This window comes from Agelaius tricolor, unplaced genomic scaffold (genome assembly GCF_023055355.1).
Source record: "Agelaius tricolor isolate 1412-34295 unplaced genomic scaffold, bAgeTri1.0.p SCAF_3, whole genome shotgun sequence".
NCBI lineage: Eukaryota > Metazoa > Chordata > Aves > Passeriformes > Icteridae > Agelaius > Agelaius tricolor.
The window spans coordinates 13,739,177-13,764,648 of record NW_027269263.1 but is presented as its reverse complement, the minus strand read 5'-3'; the positions used below and the strand labels follow the sequence as shown (position 1 = coordinate 13,764,648).

General features: G+C 43.1%; 1 protein-coding gene across 6 annotated transcripts in view; it reads left to right on the top strand.

Moving 5' to 3' along the window:
* Nucleotides 1–25,472, top strand: part of ITPR2 (inositol 1,4,5-trisphosphate receptor type 2) — a 244,386-nt gene that overhangs the window by 206,952 nt on the left and 11,962 nt on the right. For all 6 annotated transcript variants that reach the window (XM_071422550.1, XM_071422548.1, XM_071422551.1 and 3 more), the window contains 6 exons: nucleotides 503–667; nucleotides 2,758–2,953; nucleotides 5,048–5,140; nucleotides 9,618–9,745; nucleotides 11,093–11,258; nucleotides 12,492–12,652. In XM_071422550.1, the coding sequence (XP_071278651.1) occupies nucleotides 503–667; nucleotides 2,758–2,953; nucleotides 5,048–5,140; nucleotides 9,618–9,745; nucleotides 11,093–11,258; nucleotides 12,492–12,652 (909 nt within the window). The remainder of the gene's footprint in view (nucleotides 1–502; nucleotides 668–2,757; nucleotides 2,954–5,047; nucleotides 5,141–9,617; nucleotides 9,746–11,092; nucleotides 11,259–12,491; nucleotides 12,653–25,472) is intronic.

The following is a 25,472-nucleotide window of genomic DNA, read 5'->3' as shown; positions in this document are numbered from 1 at the left end:
TGTTGTTTAAATGCTATACTTCAAAAATGTCCTCAGTTCTGAGGGGTTTTTTTAGATATTTTAAATTGAAGAACATGATCTGAAGGAAATAGTTGTCACACACCCCCACACACACACTTCCTGTTGTGTTACTATTGTTCTCATGTAGTAACATACCTAGCTGCTCTTACATAGTTTCGGGTCTAAACTCAACATTATTGGGAGTTCACTCCCCAGCTGGATTTTAATGCCTTGTGACATTAACCCTGCCCACCTATTCACTAATGTTATAGGAATAAATCACAATGTGATGAGGCACAGTGCAGTGTTGGAGAGGTGATGTACTTCCACTCACCCTCACGGGCTCATTCCCTGCACGCTGTCAGAGCTGGATTTCCCTCACCTCACTCCAGCTATCTAAAGATTGTGCATTTAGTCAAACCAACCTATCTAGACAGCAACCCAAACAATAAATAGCAGGATTTTTCTGAGGCATAAACCTAGCCTTTGTTCCCCCCCACAGCTCTGTAACAAAATCGTGTTCTTGGTGAGCTTTGTTGGGAACCGTGGGACCTTCACCCGTGGCTACAGAGCGGTCATCATGGACATGGCTTTTCTCTACCACGTGGCTTATGTCCTGGTCTGCATGCTGGGCCTCTGCGTGCACGAGTTCTTCTACAGCTTCCTGGTAAGTACGTGCTGCTGTGGAGGGGAAAACTTTGCAAAAATAGAAAATACCGTTACCCTGCAGCTGTCTTCAATTTCTTCCTGACAATCAAGCCAAATCATGTGTATTTTTAGCATGCCGTTGTGTTGCTGCCCCTTAGGAGCTGCTGTTTTTATTAGAACCTGTTTCTGTTAGGACTTATTTTATCTGTTTTAGAGCTGAAAGTTTGCTCCATTCTTCTCAGACAATCATCACCCAGCCCACTCCTTTTTCTCAGCTTTCTCCATATTCTGTGTCCAACGTTCCTGTGCCTTCTGTCAATCCTAACATTTCAGGAGCACTTGTCCAGGGGTGGGTGCATCATACCTGTACCAAAGGATCCCATTCCTCATCCCCAGTATATTTTAACAAATTTCTTGGGAAATGGGGATGGCATGCCTTTGGTACAGCAGGAAGATTCATCACTTGAAATGTATCCCACTTCATTTTCTTTTGTTGCCATTATCCAGATGGAATGCCTTTTAATAATGTGGTACAGGTGCAGTGAAAATGAATCACACAAAATTATGCTAAACTCCACTAACTGCTCCCTTCATGCTGAGGAGCAGTAAAAGGTGTTTCACTGCTCGTTTGCTAATCGTTTTGCTCTATAGTGGAACATGTGAAACTTGTAGGGACACTGACTAAATTGTGGTCATTACCTTTCCTGTTGTATTTTTTTCTCAGCTTCCTGAATAGTGATGAACTCCCAGCATTTTAAAGGTGTGTTAAGCACACTAAAATTTTCAGGAGTTCAGTGCTAACTCAGTTAGAGTTCCTGTTGAAGTCAGACTTTCCAGATTTTGACACTAAAGTCTGCTTCAAAGTTTGGAAAGATTTCTAAGGAGATGAGATTGTGGCTGTAGGTGCAGAACCCTCTTGAAATGGATGTAACTCTCCAACTTACAAAATGCACAAATTATTTGCTGTTCTTTCAATGAGTTAGGTGATCTGTGTCTTAAAATACTTTGCAAAGTATCAAGCAGCTTAAGAAACATTTTACTGTACTGTACATGTACTTACTTTTTTTCAGTGACTGCTATTGACCAATGTCCATGATTCATGGACTTTATTCACATACCCAGGTTGCTTCCAGGTGTTTACTTAGTAGTGGATGTAGTCTAAACTCTAATATTTGTTCATAACTGTCTCCCCTCTTTCTTTATTATTAATCCTTTTACAAGGCTGTCTATTTCAGATCTTATAAATTGTGGCTAATATCTTCTTCTGTTGAGCATTTTGATAAATCACAGTGTGTCTCTTTATATCTGTAATCTGAGTGTTTTGAAGTAGAAATACATACCTTATAGATAAGGTCCAAAGCACTATAGAACATCAAGAAAATTGTAGGAGAAAAAAAAGTTAAAGTTTCTTGTAAAGCTCCTCTCACGTTTAATTGCTGGTTTAGACTTTTGACATTTAAAGCAATATTATCGTAATATATAGTTTTCTTTAAAGTTAAATACCAGGAAACCATATAGTGCAGGGTAGAGAAGAACAGAAGTTTCTAGTCTCATACAAACAGTGACATGAATTTAACTTTGTCCTAAAAAGAGGTGGCCCCAATCCTTGAACATGTGACATTTACATGGTGCCATGAGCTCAAAGCAAGTTTACAAATATTTAATCACTTATATGTATGAGTGTATTTTTGAGTGGCAACCTGTGCACGTTTGTCAGATTGTGCATTTAGAGATAACATGAAATATTACTTTGTAGATATAGATCCATAGTGTGAAGACACTGTTTAAATTTTAATCTAGCCAGGTTTTAACCATGGGGAAACAGCAGATCTTGATGGTAAGTGTTGTCCATCTCTGAATCAGGCTCAAATATATTTTGTGGATTTTGCTATAATTAATTTTAAGATGTAAAGTTCTGTGCTAGATTTCCTCCTCCATAAGCATGACCAGCTCCCACTGAGATCAATGTGAGTTTATGAAGCTGAGAATGTAGAATGCATGTTCTGCATGGCTCGATGCATGTTTCAATAGTTCAAATTGTTTTCCTATGTAGCATCTATATTTTGCCTCATTTGTATTCATGTTTCCTCTATTCTCTGCCTTCCCCAGCTGTTTGATCTGGTGTACAGGGAGGAGACATTGCTAAATGTGATAAAAAGTGTTACCCGGAATGGCCGTTCAATTATCCTCACTGCAGTGCTTGCTCTCATCCTGGTTTATCTCTTCTCCATCATTGGCTTCCTCTTCCTGAAAGATGACTTTATCATGGAGGTTGACAGGTTGAAAATCAGGACCCCTGCTGCAGGTATTGTTTTTTATATTAAAATTTGCTTCCGACGTATCCCTTTTTCTATCTGCCTAGTCTAACTTTTTATCTAAGGACATCAAATTTCTTTATTTGTGCCTGCATGAGAGCAGAAGTGATTTCATATACCTTAGAACTCAATTAAGTCTCTGTGTAAAATTTAATGTGTATAGGGTTGTTTTAGTGTGGACTTATTTGTTGAAATGCTAAAATCTAACACATTTGATTTATTATGTTTGCTTCACAAACTCGTGATAACGTTAAAAAAAAAAATCTGTATTTCCTAAATATCTCCCTAAGTGAAAAGCAGCTCCAAGTGGATTGTATTGGTTCTCATCCCACATTAAAAGCAGCTCATAGTAATTTCTGTGTACTGTATGAGGCACATGATCTTAACATCGTTAGCTTTATTCATTTCATTGCTTTTTAAGCTTCATCCTGCAGAAATTTATTACAGAATTCACATTTCTACTGATAGGAGCATCTTTTAAATTCAGTGTGTATTTCATGGTCATCATCCTTAGTGTATAACCCTGGCTTCAGTAAAGTCATTGGGAGGTTTGGAACCAGTTTTAAAAAGGCCAGGATTTCAGCTTTCTGGAATGAGAGAGTTTAGCAAAGTGAACAGAGAGTTACAAACTTGCTTTGCTAGAAAAGAGCCAGGTCTGGTCTGTTGAGGGCTTTGTGTGTGCTGCCAGCAGCCTGCTGGGACATGGGCAGGGGAGTAACAACTGGCTGCAGAGAAATACTTGAGAATAGCTGCTGATTAAATTCCTCGAGGCATGATTTTCCCAAATGCTGAGCTCTTCAGACCTGTACACAAGCACAGAACCGGTGGAACCCAGCTGGGGCTGTGTGCACTCAGTGTTTGCCAGTCTTTCCCTGAAGTTGTTTTTTCAGGATTTAAAGCTCACAAACAAGGCAAAGGTCATTCAAGACTCATGGGCCTGGCGTACTTCTGTAGCTGGTTCAAAACCATATAAAGAAAAAAGGAACCTGACAGATTTCTTTAACATACTGTGATTTTTTTTTAATTTTTTTTATTTTTTCTGCCACTGATCATCCATTAGGGGCTAAATTGGCTTATATTTGACTTACCATTCATTTTTGGGACAGAACTTAAGGTATGAAGTTTCATTTTGAAAGGTAGTTGTGACCATTTTAATAAAAGAGGCTACACACAGCTCTGGTCTGATCCAGGGCAGCAGCTCCTGTGTGTTTGTGTTGCTTCTGTTGAGTTCTTGGCAGATTTTTGTGGTGTGGGTATGTTCTTGCTGGCTTCATACATTGCCATTTCTGATCAAAAACTCATCAAGAAAATATGCTGACTGCATGTTGATGGAACATTATGCTTCCCAGGACAAGTGCTTTAAATTTTTTCTTTATAAAGTAGCAGAAAGAGTAAGTCAGAGTGCATGTTTTCTGCATTACACATACTGTCTTAGGCTGTTACTTTGTTGTATAGTTTTACCTTCATTTTTTTCTCCTTAAACCTTTTTGTATCTCTAATTTGAAATGCAGAAAATTGTTGAAGGTGCACAAGAGAAAATTGGTTTGATAAAATCAAGCTGATGTACACATTTACCACTTTGGGAATGTTAAATTAGTGTTTTACACAAACCCATACATATTTACAAATGAGTACCAAACTGTGTTATAATCCTTGAAAACCCTTAAATATTCTACATTCAGGATAACTGAATGTCAGCTCGGTGTCCTTCTTGTCAGCTTTTGTGAATAATTTATCTAATGGTTTTTAAAACTGACATTATTTTCATATCTGACAGTTGTTTCTTGCTTTGAATATATTTTGTGCTCACCAGAAGCAGCTGCATTTGATGTAGATTCATTAATTTCAGGAGATGAAATGGGAATAGCTGTGATATACAGTAAATATAAAACTATGTTTTTGTTCATTATGATTGCTTTGAGCTGTTGAGGCAGAATCTTTCAAGGAGGGAGGAATTGCTGGTGTAATTTGTTCTCTTTTTCTTCTTAACTCTCCAACCCAGTGCTTCACTCCTTGGAAATAATGATTTAAAACTTAACATCAATGTAGTCTGTCTTTTTGTCAACATCCTGCTTTTTCCACAGGTATTGGTGAAGTTCCCACTACAACCCTGACATCAATGATGGGAGCCTGTGCAAAGGAGAACTGTTCCACGAGCATCCCAGCTCTTAACCCAGGTCAGTACAGAACCTCCCTCAGACCAATGATCACTTAGAGCCAAGGGACCTCTGGAAATGTTCAAGGCCAGGTTGGATGGGGCTTGGAGCAGCCTGGGATAGTGGAAGGTGCCCCACCCATGGCAGAGGGTTGGAATGATATGATCTTTGAGGTCCCTTCCAACCCAGACCTGAGGTTCTGTGATTCTCTGATCTGTGTGTTGCTGTTTCAGGGACTTCTGCTGGTGTGAGAAGTGACAATGACTCTGTGAGTCAGAAGTGCTCAACTTCTGCAAGGCTTGGAGCTTAGTTGGCAGCTTTGCTGTTAATGGGAGTGCTTCCCACACCTGATTTCCAAATGCACTGGCATTAATTTTGTTATTAAAAGAGCTTGCTGAATCATTATGCTTGAATGTACAGGTTGCTTCTTGCCAAGTGACTTAGCAGAGAGAAGCAGCTTGCTGCTTGTCTGCAGCATCCTCACCTGCACACACTGAGCCACTGGTAGATCAGTTAGGGCCACAGAAATTAATTTTCATGGCATAGCATATCTGTCAGCAAGCTTCTGTGTATTTTTTCTATATGTATCTGGGCCAAGGCTGTATTTGTAGCCAGAAGACCTGAGAACCCACATCCGGGCCCACATGTCTGTCTGTCTGTCTGTCCCCCTCTTTGCATGGGGCACAGCCTAGTTGAGTGGCTGGTGTTAAAGTGCAGGGCTTGTTTGGTTTGATGTGTTGTGGCCTTTGCAGTGGAGGTGTGTGCACAGTGTAAATGGTCTGCAGGCTCAAAGTATTTACTGCCACAGTTGCCTGTGGCTGCTGGGGGCTGAAAGTGAGGACACAAACTGTCCCTTACTGTGTGCCAGTATAGTGTTGTTTCATAAGCTTTATTCTTCCACTAATTTTTGAGTTTTTAGGATCAAAGCCTTCAGGGAGAGGGCTATAAAAGCGGGCTTTTTCTCCCCAGCTGGTGTATAAACAGGCCTCATAAACAACATGGGAAGCTGTCTGGCTAGATAGAGAAAACAGTCTAAGAGCTATTGGCAAAGCTGCTGCATTCAAAGAGTAATCAATCAGTCAAAAAGATGCAGTATGGTTTTTGCCAAGCTCTTTAAATGATAGAAATCTCACATTTCTCATTGTTTGGGTACTGCTCCTTTAAAATCAATCCATAACGAAGGAGGGCTGACGAAACATCTAAGTGCACTCTTACTTAATCTTGAAGAGATTTTATTTATCCCGTACCATTAAAACCCACCAACGTTCAGCAAGAGCAGTTTTGTTCACCTTAGCCACCTGGTCAAAAGAATCTTTCTACTTTCTGTCTTTTCCTGGGACAGATTTCCTCTCTGGCGAAAGTGTGAGCGTGGTGGAATGCAAAGGCATGAGATCACCATCCATGGAAGTGTTCAAAAGCTGTGGGGATGGGGAACTTGGGATGTGGTTTAGTGGAGGACATGGCATGGTTGGGTGAGTGGTTGGACTCGGTCTCAGAGGTCTCTTCCAGCTTTAATGGTGCTATGATTCTGTGAGATTTGGGGAGTTTCATATTGCAGCACCAGAGAAGTCCACAGCTGTGTGTGGGAGAGAGAAAATGTTCTCAGTGGCATCTCAGGTCCTGAGTGAGACAGGAATTACATTGCTTTTCAGATCAGATCACTGCTGATCTTTGCTTCTGATGGCACTCTGCTTTTTCCTTGGGTTTCAGTGGTGGAGCCTGTGCTCAGTCATTGCTCTTACTGGTGAGGGAGCTCCCTGGGGAGGCCGTGTGCTGTGCTCCCCTCTCTGCAGCCTGCTGCTCACTGCTGCTCTGGGCTGTCAGCATGAAAAAACTTCATCTCATCTGCCTTGGAGTGTCCCTCTCTCCACTCCAAAGACATTTCCATAGCACTTCAGTCTGTGCCTGGTGAAGTCCCTGATCACTTACAGGAACTTCACATCCTACAGTACATACCTCCTCCTGTAGCCCATGAAGATCTGTGCTAGAAAGGTGCACAGACACCTCTTTGTAAAATGGGACATTTCCAAAGAGCCATGCCACTGCCAGGCCTGGTCCTGCTCTGTGCAAGTTCTGCTGGGTCCATGTGTGCACAGGTGTGTCTCACCTGATGTGCTTGTGTGGCCCAGGTAGCTGTGGGCCATCAGATGAGGACTTTTGAAGTAAATCTCCCTGTTATCCCTCCCCCTCCCTATTATCCCTCCCCCTGCCCACATTGTGATGTGGTCTTAGCCCTTAACCTGTTTTGCTCGTGAATTAAATTTAATCAGAAGACAGCCTGCCTAATGCTGTCCAGACCCTCACAAGCCACTTTCCAGGGTGGAACTGCTTGCAAATAACCCCCCCTGAACCTCATTAGTGTTAATATTGGGTCCTTAACAACAGTGCACTCTACATATCCACTCCTTTCTTTCAAGTCTGGGCATTGCTGATGCCTAGAGGGCTCTGAGCCTGCACTGTGAATGCTGTTGGGCATTGAGAACAGACAGCTGAGGCAGAACATGTGCCTGTAGGGTTGCCTGGCTGCCAGCTTGAAGGCAGCTCCACATCTGGGAGTGGAATACAACAGCAAAAATGATGTCTGTACACTCCCCACAGCCTACATTGCTGCACTAGAGGTTTCTGCCAACTCTGGGCTGTCTGGTTCTCTGGCAAAGATCTTGCAACCTGAGCTTGCTTTTCTGGGAGCTTTTCTGGCTGGGATGCTGATGTTCTGTGTTGCAAGATGTGCAAGGTGATGTATCTTTTTCTCTGAAGCCTGGCTTGCTCTGAATTAGCATCTCAGTGGACAGGGAGAGTTGGGTGTTAGGGCTGCTGGTAGATAATTCCCTCTTCAATTCTCAGCCCTGGATTATCCTCTCTCTTCACCAGAATCTGATCATCTGCTGCTCCCAGCACCTGAGTCTGGTCTTGTGAACAGAGAAAATATTGTAGTTGCCTAAAACAAATAGAAGCCGTGGCTTTTTGAAGGCTTTTTATTTATTTTGTGGATGGTCTCCTTCTCAAGCAAAAAAAAAAAAAAAAAGATGGAGTATTGTTTGAAAAGAGGGAATAGTAGCAGGATACAACAGCAAAGATTAGTTGGTATGAATAACATCACTGTGCTAGTAAGAAAAATCTAGGTATGACAGGATAAAAAAGGTTTCTTGTTTCAATCCTTTCAGTTTCAATATTTAGGCAGTTATTTTTAAATCCAGGATTATTTGTGGGAGTAGTGTCTGTAATGACCATATAGTTTAACAGGGAAGTCTGTCCTGATGTCTGCTTTTGCTTTTCTTTTTGCTCAAAGCTCCTTCAGTAGGGAGTTGTTTCTCATTTAATTTGCCTGTGGAGCAGAAGCAGTGGTGGCAAGAGCAGCAGACACCAGTGCTGTCCTGCCCATCCCAGCCAGGATACATGCACCACAGTCTGGGAGCCCAAATCCAAAATTAAATTTAAATCCAAATTACTTGTCTGCAATGTGAGTGCTTGCAGTCAATTCAATTTATCAGAGTCTATCTCAGTGGCCCAGATGTGGTGGTTTGGGGCTGTTAAATATGTGTATCAGTCAGCTCTCCCAGCGGGGTGTTGTTATTTATTAAACTCTGTTACAATGAGTGCACGGAGCACAGCGAGAGTGAATCGCTGCCTCCCCCCCCAAGCGAGCATGTCCCTGAAGAGGAAGGAAGGCAGGAGAAATGCAGTCACAGCCCTGGCCCTTCAGCCCAAGCCAGCAGCACACAGGGAACAGCTCAAGCAGGGCTCTTCAAAGGGAGGCTGTGGAAGCAGTGAGTATGTGGTGGGAGGGACTCTGGCCAAGGTGGACCAAGTCCCCCTGGGGTTTGGTGTTCCAGCCCAGCTCCTCTGCACGTTCAAATATCTCCTGTACAATAGTACCCTCTGTGGCTCGGCCAAAACCACACAGCAGCTCTGCAGCGCAGATAAGAACAGAATCCAAGTTTTCAGGCTGAGGCCAGGGAGAGCCTTTCATTTAATGTCTGTCAGACCTGTGCTTGGGCACGTGTGCTGGTGGAAAGATCACGGACAGACGGACTCGAACAAAAGCCCCTCCTTAATGGTTTGAAATGCTAACATGACTTGGCTTCTACATGAGTAGGTAGAGGAATGATTTCACAGGAAGACAATCCTTTTACAAATGTGCTTCTAATTCTCTGTTTATATTGCTGCTTGTCTATGCTGCATTTTTAGGGGGTCCACTGGAAAAGCAGTGGGAGGACTGCAAGGAGAAGGGGTGCTCCCATGAGCAGAGATGGTGGCTCTGGGTCATTAACAGCTCTGGTGGGAGCCCTGTTTGTGATTTTCTCCATCTCTCTTCAGGCTAAGTGGGCCTGATGTGCCTAAGTATGTCACCAGCAGGGATGTGCACATGGGTGGGGATGATCAATGAGGTTCTGCATGAGAAATACGAGAGGCAGATGTGTCTTGCAGTTGCTTTCTCTAACAGAATTGTAGCTTTGTTTGATGAGTGATTATTTGATGCTGTGGTTCCTGTTTGCAGGTGAAGAAGAGGAGGATGGAATAGAAAGGACCTGTGATACCCTGCTCATGTGCATTGTGACTGTGTTGAACCAAGGCCTGCGCAATGGTGGTGGTGTGGGAGACGTGCTCAGAAAGCCTTCCAAAGATGTGAGTGTTTTGGCTCAGGAAACACGTTACTCCCTGTGCATCTCATGAATGCCAAAGTCAATTTTTGGAGGTTATAGACAGTGTTTGTATCTAGTCTGATCTCATGTCACACGGTTGACTAATCCATGTGTTTTTTAGATCCCAGATGGGATATTTAATGGGAAGAGCTAGGCCTAGTGTGATGATGATACTTGAAGAAAGGATTTCTAGGTAGTTGTTTACCACTTCTGGAAAAATGCAGAATACCATAACCTTCAAAGAACTGCTAAGAAGTCAGCCCTGGGAGGCAAATCTGCAGTGCTGTGTCCAGTCCTGGGCTTCTCAGCACAGGAGGGACAGGGAGCTCCTGGATTGGGGCCAGTGGAGGCTGCAGAGATGATTTAGGGCCTGGAGCATCTCTGGCAGGGAAAGGCTGAGGGAGCTGGGGCTGTCCAACCTGGAGAGGAGCCCCAGCTGAGAGGGGCCCTCAGCCCTGGGTGTCCCTGCCTGCAGGGAGGGCTCCGAGCAGGGCCCAGGCTCTGCTCCAGGGGCCCAGCAATGGCACCAGAGGAACGGGCAGGGACTGAGCCCAGGAGGTTCCACCTGGACATTTTAGTTTATATTCAGCATGGCACCTGCCCTGGAATAGGTCCTGTTGTTTACTTGTACTCAACCAGCATGAAGATCAAACCAGAATTTAATCTGTTGTGGCATATTTTCTCCTCCAGAAGTTTCCTCAAAAATGTGGTTCATTTAAGGACCTCCCTTAATATTTGGGTGGTTTCATGCATTTTTATTAAGGTTCAAAAAAAAAGAACATCACAAATAAAGGCAATCTAGCAGCACTTTGCTTGATGAGCCACACCATACACGTTATAAATAAATTCAGGATAAAGGATCTCAGCAGGGCTTGCAAGAGTCCAGAGACAGCTCAGATCTGCATGGAAGAGCTCCCTGTGCTGGTTGTAGGAGTCTATATCCTGTCTCACAGACTGGGAGGTTCTGCAGGAGCCAAAATTTATTCCCAGTGGAATCTGTAAGCACTTACAGACTTTGAAAGTGACCCTTTGAAATTGACCCTTGCCACTTAGCAGCTCTTTAATGCTAATTATATTGACCGCACTCCACAAAGAGTAGTGCTATTATTCCCATGAATGTTTGGGAAACGGAGCAATTGGGTGACTTCAGGTTTCTATCATGGTGAAGAAAAGGACTTGGGTAGTCCCTCCCTAGTCCTGTGAGTAAGGCTAGCAGAATTTGGCATATGAAAAGAAAGAACTGTAGCTTTGGTTGAGCTAATGTGAAAATGTTGTTTAATATTTTAGATTTGTGCTATTTTTATACCTTATTGCAACCTTGCTATTGCAGGAGCCCTTGTTTGCTGCACGAGTTGTTTATGATCTTCTGTTTTACTTCATTGTCATAATTATTGTTCTCAACCTGATCTTTGGAGTCATCATTGATACATTTGCTGATCTCAGGAGTGAAAAGCAGAAAAAGGAGGAGATACTAAAGACCACCTGTTTTATCTGTGGTAGGTGTTACTGATCTCTTGAGATATTTGAGGGTGAAAGGAGTGAAAGTGAACTATTCCTCAATAAATAAAGCCTGGACCCCAGGTGTGGTTATCTTCTACAAGGGAAGTGTAAAAATTCCAGAGGCTGATTCCAAATTTATTCCCTCTCAGTAGGAGACAGATTTGGTTTGTGAATCAAAAGCTAGCTTTGCTGAGAGGTGGCTTCACAGTCTCCGCCCAGACTCCGAGACAGAAGAGCTGAGTCTCACGCTTGCATCACCACCACTAATGGAGATGGGGCAGCTGCTGACTGTTTCTCAGAGCTGCAGATGAAAGTGCAGCTTCTGTTTCACAGCACAGGGCATTCCAGAGGGGGAGCATCAGCAAAAGCTGCCCATTTCAGAAGGTGATATGAAGCAGGGAACAAAAGAGTTTGGCGGAAATCATCCCCACAAAGCCCATGGAAAATCACACTTATTTTGAAATGCACTCACAAAGAGGAACAGACCTTCACTCCCTGGGGGACTTCACAGATACCTGCTTTTTTGTAGGCTGGGTGCTGTTTCCATGGTGGTTGTGCTGACAGGGATGAATGCTGTGCAGAGCACTACTTGTCTTTAGTGTCTGTGGACAGGAAATCCAGGGAGGCAAACATTGGTGATTCCTCTCCTTCCTCACTTCTGGTATTCTTCAGAGATCTGGACCATTACAGGGAAAAATAAAAAACAATTCTTATGACTACAGCTCTGTAAAGACTGTGTGACAACAGAGCTGCAGGGACTCACCCTCTCTGCCAGGTTTAAGCCCACAAACAATCTCACTGAAGCTTAAGTGGGACTCTTTATATGTTTGATGCTAAAAGTGTGCATAAATCTTTGGAAGATCAGGGCCTGGACTGCACACTATGTGCTTCCCAGTATACATCTAGAAAGAGCCACAGCCAACACTTGTAAAACACTTTATGGCCCTCAGCATAGAAGGCTCTGTAAAACTGTAACATATTTATTATATTGTTATTGTTATTAAGAGGAAGTATCACAAAAGAGAATAAATGCTCCGTTGAAAGACTTCTGTCAGGAATGCCTTCTGGCCTGGTATTTCTTGCCTGGCAGTTATGGCTTTTAAATTAAGATCTTTCAAATTTATGATCCTTTAAATTAAGTTAGGTTCCCTTCTCTAATATATTTAACAGATTTGCGTATTTTTATGTTGAAGTTTATTTTTTGGCTTTATGTTCTTCTCTTTTTGCAGGACTGGAGAGAGACAAATTTGATAACAAGACCGTTTCGTTTGAGGAGCATATAAAGGCAGAACACAACATGTGGCATTATTTGTACTTTATAGTTCTTGTCAAAGTTAAAGATCCAACTGAATACACTGGCCCAGAGAGCTACGTGGCACAAATGATTGTGGTAAGTCAATTTGGGCAAATGCTTTATGCAACTGAGAGTTGCTCCTTGCAGCTAGGGCAGAGAATATCTTTCGTTTCCTCTCTCTCTGAACAATAGGAGGTATCGATCTGTATTTTTAAAGATCTTTTCACATGTCCTAGCCTGCAACAAAACCCGGCCTTAAACATAATGAAAAAGATGAAGGTGCAGGCCTCAGTCTCCAGTTTGGTGTCGGTGCTCTCATGCTCTGTGGGTTCTGCTGCCTCATTAGGCAGAGCTGGGGCAGGAGAGCATGCATCATAACATCTGCTGCTGCTCCAGCTTTGCCCAGTGTCTCTGGGCTGCTGTCCAGAAAAATAACATCTCCTGCTGCACGCTGAAACGCAGGGTCAGTGCTCAGGGCTGGTGCTTTTCTCCTATGGCTGCTCTGAGCAAGCTAGTGAAAAAACCAAACAGAGCAGCCACAGGGATTTGAAGAGCCACAGAAACTGCCTTGTGAAGCAGGGAGAGTACTTGGATTCAGAGAGGGAAATGTGATGATGCTGGGCCAGAGAGGTGTTCGATTACAGTTTGTTTCCAGCCCGCTGCTGAAGAGGGTTCGTTCTGCTCAGTGACAGGAGTGGATTATCAAGGCTGCCTGGCTTGGGGCTTCATTTTTGAGGAATTCTGCCTGCCTGCTGGGATATTCTGGTGCAGCATTTTCTTCCTGTGGACTTGCTGGAAGGTATTGCAGTGCTCAGGGCCTGTGCCAGGCTCTGTGGTTGCAGAGCTGGCATATGTCTGAATCCCGGAGGAGGCTGTAAGCAATGCACATCCGGCTTCGCTCTTTCTGCACTTCTGGAGCCACATTTCTTATCAAGACTATCTCCCTGCTATCCCTCATCAAGCCTTTGGCTGGACATACTACCCAGCCTCATTACTGAGGTGCTGGGTGGCCTTTTACTCCCCAGTTTAGCCAAGGGGAAGATTTTTCTCCTTTCACTTCAGCTGTTGTCAGGTCTGGCGCCAGGTTTCAATCGATCCCAGCTCCTTTCTGCCTTGACAGTGCAGAAAGCTGGGTTATTTATTCTGCCTTCAGATGGGTGTCCAGGATAGCTGGGCTGACTCACCTTTCTCACTCTATTGAGAGCCCAAATGGTTAGTTTAGACAAGATGCGTAATTGGGAGCAGGCTAAAATTAGAGCTGACTGCCACGCACTGTGCAGGCTTATGCAGAGCTTACCTTGAAGAACTGGTGGAAATGGTGGTGTTTAGACAGGAGTGTATGCTTGATTGCTGCAGTTAAATTGAGCTTTTGTAAGTGCTATTGCCACTAGAAGGGAAGGTGTTGTGGCAGGTGAGGGAAATCAGTGCTCAGGTGCAGAGGAACAGCCTATTTCCTTCAATTTTGAACCATCAGTCTCATTGCCCAGCTCAGAGTGTTTATGCTGTAGGCAGTGATGGATCTACTCTTCTGCAGTTTGGTGGGTGAGGTAGAAAACCTAAAACAAATCCTTGTAGACTCTGTTGCATTGCAAGAAATTATTCATAGTGGCAAGTTGTGCTGTTACCCATGGAAATTTTAGCTTATGTCAGAAATACATTTTAATTTCTGGAACCAGACTCTGGGGCCTGTCTCATTTGTTCATTCCTCCTCTTCCTCTCCCTGCAATGTTTGTAGAATTTTAAAAGTTTGTAGTATGTATGTTAAGTATTAATGTTTAATTCTAAGAGATGCATTAATATTCATAGTAAATATATTCATCCTGTGGCAGCAGTGGTTTGACTTTTCTGATGTGTAATTCACTAATGTATTTTACTTCTGCATTAATGGCTGGAGCTCCTTTTTGAATATCTAAAACAGAAAAGCACCAAAAACTTGCGTGACCCCAAGTACTGAACTGATTTCTCAAAACCCCTGTTCCTCTAAGGCAGAAGGCTGGTAGTTTAAGTGGTTAGCAGTAATCCAGATTTTGGGATTATTAAACTCTCTTTTTCCAGTTAAAGGTTATTTTGGATGCTGGAGAGGTACCTATGGATCAAGAAATGTAAAGCTTACATGGGATGAAAGTATAAAGGGTAGAGTGGGAGAAAAAGGAGAAATGAATTGTTGTACAAACTACAAGTGTCTGGTATGGGATTAGTAGTTGTGTCTTTGTGTAGTTTAAATTCCTAGTATGAAATCCAGGGAAGATGTGCTGCATAGCAAAAGCAATTGGAACTTCTTAAGTGAACAAAAAAAGGACACTTTCTCTTGGAGCCAGAGAATTTACTGTGTGTCACATGCATCAAGGAATACTAAGAAATTAAAGAAAATAATCTGACTGCAGGAATGGAGTATGATATTTGACTGGAGGAAGAAATTTAGAGATACAGCTTTGCTTAGGACCAAGAGTCAAAAGGAAAACTCTCAGAGGCAGTTTTGCAGCTGTCAGACATATGAGCTGCTTAGCAAATGTGTTTGGTGTGTCCCAAACACAGCCTGGTAATAATGAATTACACCACAGGCACGTGAGATGTGCTGCATTCCCTGCACTAATTAAGCCTGAGCATGGCTTTTGTCATGAAGACAGATAAGCTGATTCAGACTCTGTGACAGCCTGAAAGCTGTGTGACCATCCTTCTGATGCTGGGAGAGGTGACCAAGTCCCAGGTAGGACAGCACATCCTGGTTAGGATCTGGCAGAAAAGAGACTTGAAATTAACCTTTCACAAGGGACTTGCCAATGGAATTGGCTCATTGATGAAATAGGCTTGTTGGGGGTATATGGGATTGCAGGAAATATTTATAAATATGGGTGTTTGGGATAGCAGGGCAGTCTCAGGACCTCTTTGAAAAGGAGAAGGTGGAATGAGATTTTATATTTCTTACTATACAGAATATGGCTGGAAAAACTCTATGAATCATACTCCTGGAAGAACTCTCTTCATTCTAATTGTTTTTGTTATGATCAGGAATACTTCCTATGGCTGCTTCTGTAGCTTTAATGGATTCTGTGGAATTTAATGGAATTCTGTGTTTTCACAGCCAAATCACTTAAGGAGAACTTCTACCCAAATCCAGTCTTCAAGTCCTTCAATACACATAGGTCAAAATTTTGGAATATGCTGCAGTAACTTTAATAGAAAGTAGAGTTTTGCTCCAAGTATCATCCTCACTGTCCCTACAACTGCAATAAGGAACCAGTTATTATTTGCATTTGCCTACTCCTGTCTTACGAAGTAAGGCAAAAAGTAACATTGGAATAATGAACAGTATTAACTAAGCACCAGGAAAAGCATCTACAATTTCTGATAGTCCTTTTCTCTATTGCCCACCCTCGTCAGAGCCCAAAAATAAGACTGTCTACTTTGTGACTCTCAGTCTTCTCTATGTATCATTTGTCCAGCAAACAGTGCAGCATCTGGTTGGAAGGTTTGCTGATAGCACAACAGATAAAAAAATAGGAATACTGTGGTTTCCTTGTTTTGGAATGTTATTTAAAAGGCTGGATGCCAAAATGATGGGAATTATTTACACATCATTGTTCACCTCTCCGGTTTTTCAGCTCAGGAAGGGGAAAGAAACATGTGGGTGATGTTGTACACACCCCTCACTCAAATGCAAGATTCTTGCAGACTTCTAAGTTCACTTGTATTTCTGTTCCAGGGGTGGTTTGCTCCAAGGCATTCCCATTATCTTGCATGTCTCTGGCCTCAGATGATGTTGGGGTAGAGCACTTCTTTTGCTTTCTTGCTCTGGACTGTGGACATTGTCTCTGCAAACTCCTGGTGTTCCCTGTGATTTTGGTTTTCCCAGAAGCTCTGTGTTTGCTTCAGTGCTTAGCATACTGCTCTGAGCAGTGATTGAAGTAGTCAGGACCTATGCAGCCTTCATAAAGAAAGGTATTATTTTTTTCTGGGTTTTTTTTTCTTTTTAGAAAAAAGCATCAAGCATAAAATGTGTTCTAAAGCAACACGCAGTTTATACACCTCAAGCTTTATGGAGATGTTGGCGGGAATAAAGCACTTCAGCTCTTCCAGTGCTGCCCTTTCTTCTTGCACACTATCTTTTATCAGTTTTTGGGTGAAATATTAATGAATATTAAAGCAGGGCAGTAGGTTTTATTATCTGTTTGCTCTCCAGGCCTATTTTATGAAGTCAGACAGGTATTATACAATATCCGAAGAGACAGAAACTTAGAAAAGCTGGCTGCATGCCTTGTGTTTGCACTGAGAACCTGCATGAATGATTCCCCTATTGAATTTTCATTCCTATAGAAAAACCCTGTTTATCTGACTCATTTGACCAGAAACACCATCCCTAGCAAAGCCAGAGATGCACATAACTTGTATTACATTGATACAGCAATCTTTGAATGTTCCTTGTGTCCATTTGTCAGAGGAGACAGTTTAATGTGATAACTGGAACAATGAAGGTTAATGTCTAAACTTTAATACTTCTCTTTTCAGAAGTGTAATTTGTACACACATATTTCACCCAAGCCTTGGTAGCTGTAAATAGATATATGGAGGTAAAAAAAAAAGGACATGATTAGTTACTGAATTTTTTGCAGCTCAACAGAGCTATGAATTAGCCTATGATTTGTACCTCCACTCATTTGCAAAAGTAAAAGGGTATTGGCTTAGCAATTAAATTAGTTATTTTTCCCTTTGAAAGAATGAAAGACTTCAGCAAACGAAGCCCTGAAACTTTCATTCTCACGTGCTCTGTCCACAGTTCTTAGCAAGTTTTGTAATGGCTTTTATCAGCATTAGTGCTACCTGTCATAACTACATAATTACAGCACTTAATTATATTATTACTTATTTACCCTAGTTATGTAATTGGATGTAATTGTGCAATTATGTAACTCCTCAGTCAGCTGAAAAATGCTCTAAAACCAGCCTATGCTCCTAAGAGTAAAGGATACTGTGGTGAATTGGACATCTCTCTAAAGCAAGGCAATCTTTGCTGGGAAATTACAGGTTCTTTTCTCCATTATGGTCATTGGGACCATGAACCTTTTATTCCCATCAATGTGGCAGGGAGGAAGCAGTACAGATAGGTTGAGCAACACCAGCCTGAAATTCTGAACAATTGTCTTCTGATTCAGTTCTTTTAAAATCACTTATGGCACATGGCAATGACCTGGCATTGGCCGTGTGACAAAATATTTTAACTGGTTTATTTTAAATATTTTGAAGGCATCAGCTTTTTTTCTTTTTTTTTTCTTTTAAATTGTTGAATAAAAGAAGTATTTATCCATGTCACGAGGAAAAATGCATTCCCCTTTTGAAGCATTCTGATTGTTTTGTTTGCTGTTTTTAAATACTGAAGTTTTGAAAATTCAGCTGAATGTAGTGCTTCTTTGAGCTGGTGTTGTTGTTTCTATTCTTCCTATCTCCAGCCTCATGGTTTTGCCTTCTTTTTCTATTAGATACCCAGAAGTGGGTGTTAGATTGAAAAGCAGTGCTGGGAATAATGCCAAATGAGCCATTGAGAAGCCTCACAATAGTTGTCATTCTGCCCATGCTGTGTGCTGGGCAGCGCCAGCCCTTTTCCCTGGGCACCCTCCTCTCTCCTGCCTGGCTGCTCTGCCTTTTGCCGTGTTCCCACCTCGGGAGGGGAGGTGTGATGTGAGCCACGGCAGCTCCTGCCTGCTCCCAGGGGTCAGGTCATGGCCAGAGTTGCTCCATGAGGCCGTGACCCCACTGTACAGGAGCAGGGAGAGGGGACAGGCTCCCTCCTGGAGGCAGAGCTGCTGGCGTACAGCCCCTGGCACACCTTGCAAAGGGGATTTTTTTCATCTTAGCCAAGGCCAGCAGACGTAGCTGAGTGTCAAAACAGCCGAGGTGTGAGCCAAGGGCACCTACAGAGTCCAACAGCTGTGGGTCAGGAGGCTGCCTGCCCATCCCCTCACACCTTGGGGGAGGTTGCTCCAGGGTTACTCAGTGAGCAAAAGGCATTTCACTGATGCCAGACCCTGGTGTGCTCCCCTGGTGTCTGACAGAGTCAGTGGCCATCCCTGAGCAGGCCACATGGAGCTTCTAGGGGAGGCAGCTCCGAGGGAAATTCAGGCAGGAGAGGTGGAGACAGTGAAAAAGCACTGTACAGAAAGGGGAAGGCATGCTGACAGCATGGGGGTTTGTGGAACAAGCTGTTCTTTACTGCTGTCGATTTTTGTCAAAGAATGTAATAAAATTATATGTACTAAGAGGGCTGTTGACCTCTGCTCTTAAAATAAAGCTTCTTTGCAGAAGGAAGAAAAAAAAGTTCTGACATCCAAAATTCTTCTATTGTGTTATCCATCACCCTTTTGAATTTTGGAGGTAAAAAGTTTTCTCTGCTAGTTCTGTAGATATTCTTATTACATCCAAGGATCACGAAACACTGTATGGGTAGAGAGAATGATCTAAAGCAGAGAAATGTCAACCCAAGGTAGCATGAATGCTGTAGAAGGGGCACTTGGGATCTCAGGCAGACACTCTGTGTGCTTTTCACATGCACTTTGGTGATTCATCCCAGACAATTCCAGGAGTTTCCTCCCCCAGATGTCCACCAGACCCTTGTGCTGCAGTGAGAGCAGAGGGGGGAGGACGAGGGACGTGTTTGTTCACTCCTGAGCTGCTGCAGTTCACAGCCCAGAGTACTAATGTGAAAATTGATGGCCACTGAAGTCACGCCAGTCTGAACTGCACTGGTTGAGGAGAGGACACGACTCTGGTTCTGCTGCCTCTGGATGGCTGGGATAATATCAGCAGGGGGAAAGGGCACCAGCTGTTTGGAGTGACCCCTTCAGCTGCTGCAGCTGAATCTGCCAGGGACGGTGAGCTGCTGCTCCTAAACTGGTTCACTATAAATAAACTGTAATTTTGAGGCTTCTTCTTTATCATTAATTCCAGTTCAGCATGAACTTTCTGATCTGGCAATTCACAGGCTTGAAAATCCTTACAGGACTTGTGCGCACAAATGTTGTGCTGGAGTGAGGCATGGAGTTTATAGCTTTTGGGAAGTTAATAATGCTCCCATTGTTAGGGCTGGGTTATTTTACTTTTTAGGACTGGCTTTGCTCCAAAAACTAGCAGATGTTATCAAAGGCAAACTTGCAAGGATGAGATGTATGTGCATATCATTAAGCAATGCAACTTTTTCTTAATTACTTTTAAAAGGCTGATACGATGCATGTCACGTTGTGAGTAATTACTTACCATGGCAGTGACACCAAGAGCATAAAAGCTGTCTGCTAAATAAGACCTGAGGTCTCTGAGAAGGGCTCATTTCCTAGGAAATGCAGTGTTAGTTTTGTCTGCAGTTGGGTTTTCATAAAATAAGCAATTAAAGAAATACACCTCAATAGATGATTTACAGCTCCCATTTTTCTGTTGTGCTCAAAATAGGAGAGTGAATGAGAACATAGCTCTCTGTGTCCTTCCAGGTGGGCATGGGCCCTGTGGGGAGTCCAGGGCTCTGGATTAGGTGCACCAGGTCCCAGAGAAAGTCCTTCTTCTGCATCAAGACCTGTCCCAAATCCACAGAGGAGCTCAGAGTTGATCACTATTGAGTGATATGGTCACTAAAATAGAGCCACCCTCAGATATCCAAGTATTAGCCAGATTTTACATGGACAGAATAAATTGAGGCACTGTTCTTTCTGCTTCTAGGTATTGAGTTATTTTTCTATTGTTGCTTTTCTTGTTTCTCAAAAATAATTCTCATTTCTGTGGGAAGACCACTGCTATTTTTGCTTCTCTGTACAATTTTGCCTCTACACTATTATCTCATTAAAGTGCTGAACACCTCCCTCTCCACTTCATAAAATAAGCAATCACAGTAACATGCCTAATTAGCTGCTTTCTTGCTCATTTGTGTTTCTCAAAGCATGAAAAGTTAACATCACGTGAGGACTTTGCATCTTTGTACAAAGCTCATATTCTTCAAGAAAGCTGAGCATCTTCTTTTCTACTTGAAGGGTTCTGCATCTTCCAGCAATGGGCTCTTTGGCCTGCCATAAATAATTTAGTTGGCCTGCTTGGCTCAGTGATGCATGAGACTTTTGTAAATAAAGGGAAAGGTGGGCTTCATTTGGTACCTCCTTGCAAAAGCTTGAGGTTTCAGTGGGTCTATGTTTATACACATCCTTTTCAGACAGGCAGAAATAATTATCCTGCTGCTGCTGCTTGAACAGGAAGCCATGGATCTGATCCTGCCTCCTTAGAAATGATGTCATTAGCTGGAGCAGGAGAGAGCTTGGTATCCAGGGCAGGTGCTGCAGCACAGGCAGGTTTGCTGTGTGCAGTGAGGGGATGGTGATTACCTTTGTCCCCCAGCTGACTTGGGAGGGAATGGCCATGGCACAAAGCCCTTGTCTCTGCTCAGCCCCTCACATTCTTGTTAACTTCTAAATCACCAGCACAATCCTGTCCATTTCCTTCTTTCCTTTAAAATCACTTCTGTGTACACTGCTGTGATGTAATTTCAAGTTACAGAGCAGAGCATAAATCTCCTCAAAAGTATTCATTGATATTTGGGCTTTTTCCCCCCGCTGAGATCCAGAATCAGCAGTTTGATGCTACCCAGACCTAGTCTTTTTGGCCCCTGTGATATTGTGGCTCATTTGTAAGCTTAGCTTGATTTCCTCTGTATTTTCAAGACTTGGCCACCTGTCTGTTTAGGTTTCAAAGATTTTGCTACAAAGATGGGTTCTGCCTTGATAATACAGTGTAGTCACAGCCTTCTTGTCCTCCTTCCAACTTCTACTTGTTCAATTTGCAAATTAAAATAAATGAGCTGAGTTCCTGTTTGTTTGCTTGCTGCTGGCCTTAAAAACTCGAGGAGGGGGTCTGGACACGAGGCTGTGTTCCTTGAAGCTTGCACATCCCAGGAGCAGGGAGGGGAGGGGTTCCAGCTGGAATGCACCGAGCAGCGCTGCTGGCAGGACATGGGCTGCAGCTCCCTGCTGGAATCTGCTCCTGCCTCCACCTGCCAGACACTGGAGCTGTTAACTTTCCAGGCAGCCTGCAAAAGCCATCTTTTATCCCTTTGTTAAAGAATCCTGTGGCTTGAGATGGATCTGTGTGTGGGCAGACCTTTAGTCTGTGATTCCAAGTGATGGAAAGGCTCTCCAAGGCACTGCATAGGCACCTACTGTTGCACTTAAAATCCTGGCAGTGACAGAGCCCTGGTTCTCCTGGGACTGGCTGTGCAAGGCTTTGCCAGTGAAAGCTGGACCTTAACTGGGATCACTGCTAGTGATAAGAAGTTGAACCCCAGAGGAATAGTGTGATGAGCAGATCCTGAAACGTGTCAACTGAATTAATTTGATTTTGCTCGATGAGAGAAGCAACAGACACAAAACATTTCAGTGCTGTTTGAGAATATTATTGCAACATTTGAAAACAATTATTGCTCTTTGTATTACAGTGGTACTAAGCCTCTGGCTGCTTGAATGGGAAAGAGACTGAAAAATTGTCTACAGCCAAGACAGATAACTGCAGATGCTGAGGAAGGGAAGGACAGTGGGGTTCCCCAAAGACATGAGGGCAGTCAGTAAAAGAGCAGAGAGATGAATTTATTGCCTTACCAGGAAAGTAAATAGGTCTGAAGTTGTTGGGACTCAAAACATAGCAGTGAGATTCTGCAAGATGCAAACCAGGGAAAGGCTACCAAAAAAATGCAGTTCTGCTTCTGACCTCTCACAATGCAGAGGCAGCAGGATTTGGGGGGATTTAGTGCAACATTGGTGTGAGCTTGATTTACAAGGTGCTACAGATATGATGAAGTTACTTGTTTGCTGAATCTATAACGGAAGGAAAAATCCACTGGCCCATATTACTCTGCATGGATAAGTTTCTGAATTTGTGTAACTTTGGTCTCATTGTGCCATTTATCTTTTGGGATCAGCTTTATGAGATTTGTGTCAGGCTTTTCTATTTGGTTGCAGGGCTGCTTTGCAGAATCTTCTCTCTTGTTTGTGTGGTGGATATGTGTATGATAAAAAGCTAAGATTGCATCATCTTTAATAAAAGCAAAGATGTATAGCCTAAAGAAATCAGATTAGTTGTAGAGAAAGAAATCAATCAGGCTGGCAAATTGCATCTGTGGGACAAAGTGCAAAATGTTTGTTTCATACAGTATTTATTGAACAAATTTGTTGAGGAGATGGTTAAAAATGCTCTACAAGAAAAAAAAATAGGAGCCATTTTGTTCAATTTAAATGGCATTGATGTATTTTTTACATCATGAATTCTTGCAATATTACCAAGAACAGTCCCTGATAAAGTACTTTGCACAATTGCCTCACAGGGCATTTTGAGATAAAAGTATATATCGGAGATTGTAAAGTGGCTGCATCCAATTTATATATAATGGAACCCACTGCAGCCATCCTCCAAAATTCAATAGATTGGGAATCACATTACACTTCTGTGAGTTTGGGGTAGTAGGAGCTCTAAAGAGCCTCCAAAACAAGCAGGCAGCTTTAAATCATGTTTAATGAACCCTGTGTATTTTATACACATGTGATTAAAATGTTTTGTTTCTGTTTTTCATTTTCCTGGGTGATGCAGAAGGAAAATCCCAAGTTCAGGCCTGTGAAACTGATCATCTGCTTGTTCTCAAGCAAAAATTCAGTTTAACTGAACACAGCAAAGCATTTAAAATGCTGGACTGAAAGAAAACAAAAAAGAAAAAGCAGATCTTTACAGAGGATCCATAATATTTCCTAGGAAAAGCACTAAATGAAAATACAGTATAGGCAGATAAAGGGTCATGCAGTACCATGGTGGTTTTTTCTTTTATTCATCTATGCCTGCAGCCTTGAAAACAACCCACAGTAGACACAAACCTGAACAAGTAGAGGGCCCAGTTTTGTCGTTTCCCACCTATTTCCTGAAGGGAATAAAAGTGCAAGTGGATAGGTGGCACCTTGTGTGCTGCAGCCCGACCTGCCATGGGGCCAGTCCTTGGCCATCGTGCCTGCATGGGCAAGGAGCTGTTCTTGCTGTGCAGAGGAAGCCACAGGCAAGCATTTGAGCAGAGCAAGGGGTCAGAGGGCAGGTTGATAGTGTTCAAGCCCATAGGGCTGGAAGGTGGCCATTGCTTGGGGTTGTTTTGTCCAGAGATGCTTCATAGAGGAACTCAAATCTTAATCCTCTCCTCTGAGTGGTACTCAAGTTTGTGCATTTATGATCTTCCAGGTCTCTTCCAACCTTAATGATTCCATGATTTTGTGCATGTGTAAGGGGTGTGCATGATTGTATCACTGCTTAAAAATCTGTTCTGTGTGGTGATAGTCAATAATTCTTATTAATTTTCAAAGAAAGTGTTATTCTTTCAGTTGTCCTTTCATACTGCCCCATGTGCAAAATGCATCAGAGTGAAAATGGGCCTGAAGCAGGAACATTCAGATCAAGACTCAAAATGCCTCTGCTCTGGCAGCATCCTAAACCAGAACAATTGCACTGCCATCAGCAGAGCCCTGCCTGTGTAAAGCTGAGAACAAGGTCAAGTCCTGAGCCTCTGAAAAATGAGTCTCCAGCTGAGTCTTTGTATTTCCCAAAGATTCTGTTACACCAAATTGAAGCTAAAGCCAGGAAATGGACAGTACTTGCAAAATACAAGGTGACAGGACCAGAGAATTAAAGCTAAATGTGAAAAAATCCCCAAAACATAAATTTCATAACATAAATTGCTCATAAATTGCAACATAAATTGCTCCTGAATCCTGTGCTTCAAAAGCTAGGAAGGAGAGGTTGTGGCTTGGAGTTTACCATGGAGTTAGACCCTGATCCATTGGATCAAACCAGCAGGCACATTGACAAAAGCAGGTCCAAATTTGTGGTGTCCTCACCAGCTGGTTGGTAGATGTGTGTCTGAGGAGGAGACATCATCTGTGGTCTGGTACTGCAGGGGACGTTTACATTGCAGTGGGATTCGTGCCAGTGGCTTTTGTCTGGAGTTCAGCGTCTGGAGTGTGCTGCTGGCGTGTTTTGTGAAGGAAAATCAATATTAAAAGAGGAATGGGAGAAGGGGGGCTCCAGCTTGCTGGTGCAAGCAGTGTGGGAGTGGGAAGGGCAAGGGGCCGGAGAGGCATCGGAATTCTGGTCACTCTAAACAAAGCCAACGGGAAGCAGCGATGTCGCTGTGGGGTCCTGGCCCACAAACCAAGCATGAACTCACTGAAATGCTGGGGGGAGCAGCAGGGGAAGCAGAGGAGGCAGGAACAGGTTTGAGTTGGAGGCATTTTGGTGGCAGAGCTGGGGCTGCATGGGCAGCTCGGCCCCTCTGCTCTGCCAGGAGTGCCCCGGTGGCGCTGGGGGAGCTGAGCCTGTGGGGTTCCAGAGCAGCACCCCGGGCACACCCAGCTGGGAGGGCACAGACAGACCTGCCACATCCCCTGCACACAGGCTGCCCTGGCACTGCGCTGAGCTTCCCACACCGAGACAGCTGGAACTGAAGCAGAGCCTCCCAGGCTGCCATTACAAGGTCCTTTCTTTAAGGACATGTGCGCTTAATGTCAGAATATTGAAACCATACCCACGTGAACAAAGTTAGTAAGCCAGTGATTCATGGCTGTTTCAAACCTCTATCTAGCCACAGTAAATTCCTGCTCAGTAGTGACAGTCTGTGTCCACATGCAGACTATGATTTACAGCTCTGTGTTTTGTATCAACAACATCTGTTTAACAAAAGAAGGAAAAAAAAAGCCAAGAACATTTATTTTCTAACCTCTGTACCAGATGTTTCGTTATGCACAAAGATCCAGGGATTATATCAGAAATAATTTAATTATTTTAAATGAATGATCTGAAGTGTTTTTCCTAAAGTATGTCTCGTAACCACTAACAACATGAAAACATAGGAATGTGGAAAAATAAACTC